We start from the raw sequence: 10,759 nt of genomic DNA on the forward strand, positions 1-10,759 counted from the left end.
TCCAGGGGGACTGATGTCTGTGGTCTGGAGATGAGCTGGAATTCCAAGGGGATCCCCGGGTCCCCCCTGGAGGCGGGCATCTCATCTCATTTTAGGGATGAATAATGCCCTGCTCAGGTCCCTCCCCTACCCAAATCCTGGGTTCCATCCCGAAAACCTCCAGGAATTTTCCAGCCGAGATTTGCTGCCCTAGCTAGGTTATGTTTTAGGAAAAACAAAGATGCTCTCATAGGCTATTCAAAGGGTCGTTTGCCATTGTCTGCCTCCACGTCATAATTCCAGTATTCCTTGAAGGTCTCCCATCCAAATACCAACTAAGGCTAAGCTTAATTAGCTTCCAAAATCTGACGAGATTGGGTATGTCTGGGCTATCCAGGTCTGGGCTCATAGTTGTTCTAACTTGCAATTTGTAATTATTCATTTATCGATTGATTCTTGTCTAGAAATGTAGACTTCTATGATACCTTCGGAACCTCCATAAATAACTAGCTGAATCAATGTGTGAGTGTCTCGTTTCCCCACTTGTATCCCCAGCTTTCAAATAGGCACCAAATCAAGACAATTCAAATAAACACAAAAGGCATTTATTATGTTTTCTGAGCTCTCCTTGCATTTCTGGTCTTCACAAAAAGAAATCCTGCAGCCTGGTCGCTTCAATCCAAGGAATGAAGGCAGCTGTCCTAGTAAAGACGGTGGGCTTGTTCGGCACCTGGCAGCCAACAGGTCCAAAGCTGACAACCCCGTGGACATCCCAGGAGTCTCTCCCGGTCTGGCAAACGAGTGGGCCGCCAGAATCTCCCTGAAAGAAGGAAACCCATTTTCTTGAGCCACTGGTGATTAATAAGGAAAATATGAGCACAGTCCAGTACAAAGAACTGACTCGCGTGTTTAATAGTCACACCATAAACATGTTGGAGGCTGACTGGTACCATCAGGGGCGATGGAAGTGATGCTTGCTTGGTTTAAAAAATAAATAAATCTGATTCAGAGGTTTAAAAAGACATCCTAGAGAAGAAAAAAATATAGCAAATTACCAAATAGATTCAGGTGGGTCTCCGTGTTGGAGTCCAGGGGCACCTTTAAGACCAACAATGTTTTATTCAAGGTATAAGCTTTTCTGTGCAAGCACACTTCCTCAGATAAAGAGGTGGAAGAAATGTGCTTGCTCATGAAAGCTTATATCTTGAATAAACTATGTTGGTCTTAAAGGTGCCCCTGGACTCAAACTTTGTTCAGAGAAGCAATCGGAAAGAGAAAAAAAAGGGGGGGGGAATAGAAGAAAAGGAGTAAAGAGGCTTCCAATTTATGTTTTGCATATCGTTTATTTCTTAAATCATAGAATGGGGAGACACTGCCATTGTTCATTAGGGAGAGAAAGGCACTCAGGACATACATATATGACCATTTTAGAACTATTTATATTTTTAAAAATTATCATTGACCCCCCCCCAGAGGGAGGGGGAGTTGCTAAATTGGCTTGAGATGGGGTTGCCAAACTCCAGGTAGCACCTGGAGATTTACAGCTAATGAATTCCAGAAAACAGAGATCAGCGTCCCTGGAGAAAATGACTGATTTAAAGGGTGTGGCATTATACCCCATTAAGTACTCCCCTCTGCAAACCCTGCCCTTCTCAAGCGCCACCCCCAAAATCTCCAAGTATTTCTCAACCCTGAGCTAGCAAGGCAGACAGGACCTGCAAGATTGTTTTTAAAAAATTACTTCCAGGTCTATGCTGTCTAATTCACAGAGTCAAGCAAATCAGATGCTGTGAAGGGATTGCACATAAGGAGGGCCCTGATGTATCTGAAGAGTGATCTATCCAGTCCAACATCCTCTCTAACATAGGGGCCAACTAGTCTTCAGGGCTGGTCAACAGAGCATAGAGCCTTTCCCCAGATTTGCCTCCTAGCATGATATCTGCCTCTGAACGTGGAAGTTGCCTGTAATCACCATGGCCAATAACCATGGATGGACCTTGTCTCTATTAATCTAGCTAATCCCCTCTTAAAGCCACAGTATGCACAGAGAAATTCCTAGACCTTCCTTCAGCCACCAGAGATGTTCCATTCCAAGTCAACTGTAACAACAGTGGGGGAAAGAGGTGTATCTGATTGTATGGGAAACAATAGATGTCTTGATTTCTGTACCTGGCAGGCAGCTGGAGACTTTGCATTGTCTCTTATTCCAGCACAGAGCATTGAAGGTTGCATCTTGTTTCCCCAGAATTTCCTGTGATGACACGTGTTGAAATCTAGGACTGGTAACTTGGCCTGATTCAAAACTTCCGCCAGGGTCAAGTTTTCTTTCCCACCTTCAGTACATAAGACACAAGGAGAGCACGTGTGAGGAAACCTGTGACAAGAAACATGGAGATGCTGCTGAAAACAGCAGCACTGCATTGAATTCACCACATTCCTATTAATCCCTCAGGCTTGTTGGTAGCCACTCAGCTGGATGCCTATGGTGAGTCAGAAGCTTCTCCAGCCAATCAGAACAAGGAAGCTCACCTACATTTCATTCTCAGCAGCATGGTTCTTTATCAGCAGGATGGTTCTTTATCAGCAGCAGCCAAAGACCTGCAGTGTGGCAGGGCAATTCATAGGGCAATGATAATTAAGGCACAAGGTAAATTGCACAGACTCAGGGCTGCCACTTTTGGCAGAAGGCTCACATGTCTCGGGCTGTGTAAGTTTCACCCTGCCATTCATGGCTGCACTGCTTCTCATTCCCTCCTCTGCCACCTGGGATTGCACACAGATAATTGCCGCTAATGGACCACCGGCATGCATAGTCCTCTATTGCGCAGAGAGAGGCAGCCTGTAATGGCTGTGTGGATGGGTGATAGTTTTGCTGCCAGGGTATATATTTTAATGGGGATATTATACTGTGTTTTATAACAGACACCTGAGGCTGAGAGAGCTCTGACAGAATTGTTCTGTGAGAATAGCTCTAACAGAATTGTGACTGTCCCAAAGTCACCCAGCTGGCTGCATGTGGAGGAGTGGGGAATCAAATGCAGCCCTCCAGGTTTGTTGCTGCCATTCTTACAACACATTGGCCTTGCTTAGCTTCCAAGGTCTGAAATGGCTAGCCAGGTCTATCCAGGGCATGCTTTTAATAGGTGGCTAATAGCATGTTATTTAATATATTAAAATAAATATACATAAAATAAAAACAAAGCTGAGAAGCCCTCTTGCAGGCAAAACCTTCGCTTGGATCCCACTGATGATCTCTGTGGATGGATGCCCCCCCCCCCACACACACACTGCTTCTGGGGGACAAGAGACTAGAATGAGGGGGGGGGAAATAGGTAAAAAATTGCCCTCCCTTAACCCATGGTGCACATAGACATGATAGCCATGATCTCTTCAGGGCATTCTTTGTTCCTTTCTCAGTTTTGTTCTGTGGTATGTGATATATTATCAGCTCAACTGACCTAGCAGTCATTCTCACTGTTCAGGGAATTCTGGGATTCGTAGTTCAGCATCTTCAACCACTTACAATTTCCAACATTCTTCAGAAGAACCCTATTATGACACTGAAACATAGCTAGAACATCTCGAGACGTTATAGCTACTGACAAGCTATATGACATGTGCATGAACAAAGAATGTGCAGGGGTAGGAAAGTTAATTCTTTTCTCAGGATCATGTGCAGCTGCGTAATTCAGTTTCCTGAGAATTTTAATTTTCACAGGAGAGGAAGCAAGATTCTGCCATTGCTAGCAAAGGGAGGCTTGAAATCCCAAAGTGAGTATTTGGCAAAATCTTGGCCACATCTGCATTAGATTTCATGACGATAACTGCAGTTTCAGCTGTCAGCCTGTTTTGGGAGCTGATTGATGCCTTTCAGACCCATTTGCTAGGTCCATCCATAGGTTGAAGTCAGGAAAACACAGTGATAACTGGCCAGTAACAAGGTTTCAGAATAACTTTTTTAAAAAGTTATATAAAGCCTCAAAGAAATAGTTGATCACATATTCAGGCAGACCCTCTTTTTGGGGGTGGGGGTGAAGCTAAAATATGGCAATGTATGCAATAATCTTTGCATGACTTGAAGGCAGGTATGTGTGCCTTTTGCGCTGACCTGGATGGCCCAGGCTAGCCAGATCTGGCCAAATTTCAGAAGCTAAACCAGAGGGTCATCTCTGGTTAGTATTTGGATGGGAGACCACCAAGGAAGTTCAAGGTTGCTGTGCAGAGACAGGGAGGAGCCAGAGAGAAAGAAGCAGGAGAAGCAATATAGCAAAAAAACCAACCTTATTTGCTTGTCCATCTGAATACGAACTTAACAGAATTTTTGTTAATGAGGCCTGTATAGCTCCTTGCTCCTCCCATTGAGAAGTAGAAGGAAATTGATAATGCCAAATAAAAAATGCACTGCTGTTGGTAAACAGTTTGGGTTATAATGATACCAAATTTTAAAATTATCCCCCCCTTAATGACAAATCTCTGACTTCAGTCACATCTTGCTGTTTTAATTGGAACCAAAAATACATAATAGCTCCCTATAGGAAGCAGATTATTTCCCATATACAAGTGTGTAGTGCAGAGTCAAGGACTCCCACTCAACTATGGGCTGACACTATATCTCACTCTAGCCTACCTTGCAGGGTTGTTTGATGATATAACAAGATGGCGGATGCCCTGAACTCTTTGCCAGAAGGGTAGATAAAAGCGTAACTATCTAAATCAGGTTCCAGGTGATTATCCATCACCTGACATTGTACCTCTTGTTCCTCCCCAGCCGGTCACCCAGCAAAAATGTCCAGGGTGGAGGAAGGTATCTATCTTCGGCAGGCACGCGTAGCGGATGAACTTGTTGGCCATAATGTCTTCCACAGGCTTGACCAACGCAATGTCATGCTCAAGGTCATTTAGCTGAGGATAGTGGAAATTTTCATGCCGGTAGATTCGCTTCACGCGGTAGCTTCGCTCAGTAGCGTCATGGTATTTAAGGTGGTGTTTGCCTAGAAGAATGCGCCAGTCTGCAACATCTTCTGCATCTCCCCTAAAAAAAGAAGAAGGATACAATTAGACGTGCGGTACAGTGTCTCAGGGATTCCCTCCCTTCTACTTTTCTCTGCTTCTGTTTTGTATATTCTCTGCCCAATAATGGCTGACCCAGAGGAATTGCTGCAGAAAAGCCAGGCCACAGATTCCCTCTGGGAAGGTTATTCACTCAGAGATGAACAAGCTGAAACTCTGCAAGTTCTGTAACCAAAGCTTTAAGTAAGCTAATTAGCTGGTTGGGAGGACCAGGAAAGGATTGGGATAATACCATGACGGGCTAATCTCCCCCACTGTCTTCCCATTTGGGAGTTGCTGCCTTCCACATTGGGACAACACAGACAGGACTGGTGGAAGTGCCATCACAACAGACTTATGGAAAGCCTGTGGGGTTTTCAAGGCAAGAGATATTCAGAGATGGTTTTGTTGGAACATGCAAGTTCCATAGTGTGCATGACTGAACAGAGTATGAAGAATATCCTGCAGGGGGCATTGGAGGAGAGGTATATTTAGCATGGTTAGATTAGGAACTTCCTGATATTTTCCAAATACTCTCCACCTATGTCCTGACTGGCTCTTTTGGAGACTTCCTGCTCCTTTGAGCACACTTCCTCCCTGATTGGTTCCAGAAAAGACTGGACTCTGTCTCTCCTTTCCTCACAATGCTGTTTCTCTTTTCAATGAAACTATGTTATTCTTTTGAGACTCTTGTTGTTGTGCTCACTTTGCATATTTAAACTCTGCCAACATGTTTGCCATTGCCTGCTTCCACAAAGGAACCCTGGACTTCCTTGGTGGTCTCCCATCACAGTCCTAGCCAGGGCCAATCCTGCTCAGTTTCGAAGATCTGATGAGATAGCCTGGACCATCCAGGTCAGGGCTATAGAAAGGAGTAACCGTGTGCAACTCATGACTCTCCAGCCCTTGCCTGTTGGATCTAAGGAGACTTCTCTGTAGTTCTCTGGCCACCAGAATACAGCAAGACAACTGCCACAGGGAAGAAGCTCTCAGCAGTTCAAGGTGAGTTTCCCAAGGGTTTGGGTGGCCTTTCCTCCAAGGAAGACTAGGGGTCATGATTCAGAGGCAGACAAACCACCTCCAAATGTCTAGCTGCCAGACAGTCCTTGGATCTCTTGGCCACACTACACACACCAAATGATAAATATATCCATCATCCTAGGGAGGAGAGCAGCAAAATAATATAGCTGGACTAAGGCCTACTCCCAGCAGGCAAAACGCAGCACTTACTTCTGGAAGCAGTGAGCGGCAGTGAGGACCCAGCGTTTGTGAATGAGGGTGCCACCACAGACATGAACAAATCTATCACTTGGTTTAGAGCGAGTCTGGAGAGAGAAAAACAGGATAAACCACACGTGTCAGTCACAGGGAAGATTGGGAACAAGGCCAAAGCAACCTCACTTGCATTCGGAAGGTGTCGGGTTCTGTAGGCCAGGGTTTTATGCAGTCTGCTATCAGACCTGCCTAAGGAGACAGCTGCAAGGGCCAGTCTCATTTGGTCCCACCCCTCAAGATGGCCTACGGTTGCCGGCTCCATTGGTGCCACTGTTGGGGGATGGGGGCCGCGTTCCAACACTGATAATGTGCTGATGTCACCTAGAAGTGATACTGGCACATTGGAGACATTGGAGGTGAGGCTCTGGTTTTTGGGGAAAACTCTACGGTAGAATTTGGTTCTAACCATAGAGTTTTGCCCAAAAAACAGAGTGTCACCCCCCCCCAAAGACCCCGATGTGCCAACATCACTCTCCACTTATACTCCCCCTCCCCTCAACCCCCCCACTTCTTCTCCTTTCTTCCTATGAGAAGAACTACAAGAGGGTGACTGATTTAGATTTTAATGTTAATAATTGTATGTTTCCTTGCTGAATTTTATTTAGATGTGATTTTGTGAAGAAAAATGAGTCACATGAGATAGGGCAGAAAATAAGTTGAGTCAATAATAACAACAGCAAAAGCAATGACACCTTGGATCTGGCCACCCTGTCCTGGTCCCTGGCCCCAGCCATGCCTCCTCCTCCTTTTTTAGAACCATTATTTTCCACATTTCTACCTGTAAGGAGACCTGCCAAGGCCAAGAATGGGGCCTCGCTTCGTTGCCAGAGATGATCTTTGCAAATATGTTGGGCTGGAAGTAAGCAACTCCGCAGTTCTGGGGCCAGTCTGGAACAGAAAAGAGAACGTCAGCAGTGTGCCAAGTGCACCATTCACAGGGAAGGGTATGCAAAACAGAAGTGTGTCTTCATCTGTCTTCCCAAGGGCATCCAGGCGTCATGCGCAAGAGCTCTGTGCAGTTGTGTCAAGTGCCTGTGTTCTGTGTGGGTAGCGTGGAATGGGATCACGCCTTCTTGCCCTGACCCAGATATCACCACAGAGACAGATTTCAGCCAAGAACTGTGTGGAAATGTATCGGCAGAGGCTTACACCCTACATTTTTAATGGTTGTGATCCTGCATAGGACTCCATGTAGACATTCACTGGCATGCAAATATGCTTAGTGGGCGGACCTGGCTCCTCTTTGCAACAATATAATCTGAAAAAGAGGTTCCCACGCAGCTGGGGGGGGGCATGTAAAGTGTGTGTGGGGGGGGGGAGGGGTTGCTATAGAACATTCATGGATGTAATTATTTTAGAAGATATTTTCAGATATTTTTCAGATGTCTGAGGACTTGTATACTGGTCGCCATTTCCTAGATTCTGGGGATTTCTCGGAATTATAGCTCATCTCCAGATTATGGAGCTCAGATCCCTCACAGAAAATGGAGGCTGGGCTATTTGGCATTGTAACCCACTGCAGGCCCTGCCCCCCCCCAGGCTTTACCATCCACATCTGGAGTTTCCTAATCTGGAGCTGGCAGCCCCATCAGTGGCCTGGGAGGACTGGAAATCTCACCCCTTCTTCCTCTCCTTCCCTCTCCTGTTACCTGCCTCCCTGTCTCCCCTCTACCCTTCCCAACCCGACACATGCTGTTTTCTTTCCCACACCTCCCAGCCTGATCCTTCTGCAGACTGTCCATCTCCCCCCCCCCCATCTTTCACCAGCGGTTCTTTCCCCTGCATCCCCCATGATGTCTTTCCCCCCATTCACCCCCAACTTTCACTCTTCCCCCAAATACACATCCATACATTCTGCTTCCAGCACTCATTTCTGCACGCCCCTCAAAATGCCACTCAAAGTTCTGCTCTCCCACCCCCCAGTGTCTTTCTCACTGTTCAAGGTTTATCTTGGGCTACCCTGCAGCCTTCAAACTTTTCTCCATCTTTGCAGAAATCGATTCTCCAGCTCTGGATGCTTCTGCTGTGAAAGTCTTTAAAATCCACACAGGGAAGGGCTGCCATAGCTTATTTGAGCTAGCCACAGCCACATGTGGTAACCAGGATGGCCGATGCTAACTGGATCCCCTCAGATCTTGGAAGCTAAGCAGGGTTGGCAGTTAATCCTTGAATGGGAGACCACCAAGGAAATTGTGGTTAGGCAAACATCCACTGAACAACTCTTGGCTTGAAAAACCTAAAAGGCTGCCATAAATCAGTTGTGACTTAATAGCATTTTCTGCCTCTGCCATATAACTGAATGACAGCAATCGCTGCTGTAGCCATCCTGAGGTAATAAAGAGAAAAAGAAGAACTGGGGGGGGGGGGTTGTACCCCATTTACTACCCGAAGGAGTCTCAAAACAGATTACAGTTGCCTTCCCTTCCCCTCCCCACAACAGACATCCTGAGAAATAGGTGAGGCTAAGAGAACTGTGATTGATCCAAGGTCACCCAGCCGGCTGCATGTGGAGGAGTGGGGAGTAAAATCCAGTTCTTCAGATTAGAGTTTGCTGCTCTTAGCCACTGCACCAAGCTGCCTCTCACCCTCTCCCCAAACACACATCCACAGAAGGTTTGAGAGTTGCTGCAGTTAAGGAGAGGAAGACCAAGATCTCGGAACCAATCGGCAGCGAGAACTTCCTCTGCCTCAGTTGCCTGTCTGTAAAATGGCTGTTGCTGTGAAACGCTCAGTTGGCTCTGTAAAATCGCACCCGGATAGTGGACTGCCATAATATCAGTTTAGCAACGCCTTCGCGGCTTCTCCCAATGCGCTCATGGGGATTTGCCCAAGGGAGAGCAATGTCCGTTTGCCCCACACTGAGCTCAAGGTGCTTCTCTATCTGCTTCAGTTCAGCCAGCCATGGGGCACAGGAGCAAGGTTAGGAGAGGGGGGAAATAATAATCTTCGTCCCTGCCCCTAAATCATCATTGCAACCCTTCCAAAGAGATCCCACCCGTTTCCAGGCTTACCTAGATCCAGAAGTTTTGGAAGAAATACCTTCTGCGGCAAGGACGCCTCTGCCAAAGAAAAGGCCAAAACCAGGACAAGGAGACTGCCCCGAAACATTGCCAGAGGCTCGATCCAAAGAGCGCACAAAGGAAGGCTGGGATTTTATACGGGAACGCAAATGCCATCGCTGCATCCAGTGAGCCAGAGAAAAGGAGAGAAGAGGACAACAACCTGGGCTTGTTGCTGTCGAAAACCGCTCAGACAAAGCCCGGCAGATCAAAACACCGGGGCCTGGATGCTTCTGCCTGCGCTTAGCAGTCCTTTTGACGGACCGGCTGGAGGAGGGCCGGTCTCAATCAGCACTTTTGGAAAGGCACAAACAAGGCCAGAGCGGCTGCAGCAAGACAGGCTGGCATGTGGGAGCCAGGGGTGCCAATCCCCAGGTGGGGCCTGGGGATCCCCTGGAGTTCTAGCTCATCTACAGATGAAAGAGATCAATTTCCTGTTTTCCACCACCTGTTCTACAGTGATGAAGGTTATTTTGCTAAGGGGAAACAACATCCAGGCCTGGGGGGAAATGTCCTGTCCCAGTGCATAGAAAAGCACAGCTGAAGCTTTTCATGACCGGGAGGTCAACAACATTAGTAGGTAACATCCTGCAAAGTCGCTGTTAAAGGGGCAGCCCCCCCAACCACACAAACACACACACACAGTTGGCAAGCCTACTTTGTAATCAGTTCTGAGTATATTTATTGCAATTAATTTTTACCTTTTCTAATGTAATGGACTACCATGGTTTTTATTTTCCCTGATATTTGCCTTGCAGAGATTCTGTGAGTTCTAATTACTGCTGGATCCCAGGGCTACTGACCGGGGTTTCTTGTTTATCTTTTTTGTTTCCAAAGGGGTATTTTCCATTTGGCATCACCTACATCACCCAGGCTCGCTTGATACTGTCAGATTTTGGAAGCTAAACTGGGTCAACCCTGGTTAGTGTTTAGATGGGAAACCACCACCTTTTGGTTTTGTTTGAAGTTTTGTTTCAGTCTAAGGAATAAAGCTGGAGTCCAGAGGCACTTTTAAGACCAACAAAGGAAACTTATACTCAGAATTAAATTTTGTTGGTCTCAAAAAGGCCTCCAGGCTCCAACTTTGTTCTGTTGCGTCAAGCCCACAGCTCCCCACCACGGTCTATCCAGTCTAAGGAGACCTCCTGCCACTTGGCTCTGTCATTGGATGCTTACGTTGGAGAAAGATTAAGAGCATGGCTGGATTCGCCCCATTAATTTACTGTCCTTGTGAACTTTAGTTCTGATGGGCCAACTGAGCATACTGGCGTTTGGGCAACCCCAGGATATTACACTTGCTTGCTATGTCTGTTGTGGTCACAAGGTGGCACAAGAGAGTTTTCCAAAGGACAAATGACCCCATGAAGCAGCCTTATGCAGAATTAGACCTTCAGTGT

At 46.6% G+C, this 10,759-nt stretch overlaps 1 protein-coding gene across 1 annotated transcript; it reads right to left on the reverse strand.

The window, feature by feature from the left end:
- Positions 1 to 562: 562 nt before the first annotated feature.
- Positions 563 to 9,581, reverse strand: LOC143843870 (chymotrypsin-like elastase family member 1). The gene is made up of 6 exons (XM_077350577.1): positions 9,315 to 9,581; positions 7,082 to 7,191; positions 6,259 to 6,353; positions 4,731 to 5,011; positions 2,149 to 2,312; positions 563 to 799 (listed from the first exon to the last, which is right to left on the reverse strand). Exons 1-6 carry the CDS (start codon positions 9,409 to 9,411, stop codon positions 623 to 625), a joined length of 924 nt encoding a protein of 307 aa, XP_077206692.1. The 5' UTR covers positions 9,412 to 9,581; the 3' UTR covers positions 563 to 622.
- Positions 9,582 to 10,759: the final 1,178 nt, after the last annotated feature.

Source organism: Paroedura picta, chromosome 8 (genome assembly GCF_049243985.1).
Source record: "Paroedura picta isolate Pp20150507F chromosome 8, Ppicta_v3.0, whole genome shotgun sequence".
Classification (NCBI taxonomy): Eukaryota; Metazoa; Chordata; class Lepidosauria; order Squamata; family Gekkonidae; genus Paroedura; species Paroedura picta.

Bases quoted from the DNA above. Each gene is read 5' to 3' on its own strand.
- LOC143843870 (XM_077350577.1), bottom strand. From the start codon at position 9,411: ATGTTTCGGGGCAGTCTCCTTGTCCTGGTTTTGGCCTTTTCTTTGGCA. The intron at 5,012-6,258 runs GTAAGTGCTGCG...TTCTTTTTTTAG, and splicing joins GCCGCTCACTGCTTCCAGAA to GGGAGATGCAGAAGATGTTG. The intron at 2,313-4,730 runs GTACAATGTCAG...TATGTACTGAAG, and splicing joins CGGCTGGGGAGGAACAAGAG to GTGGGAAAGAAAACTTGACC.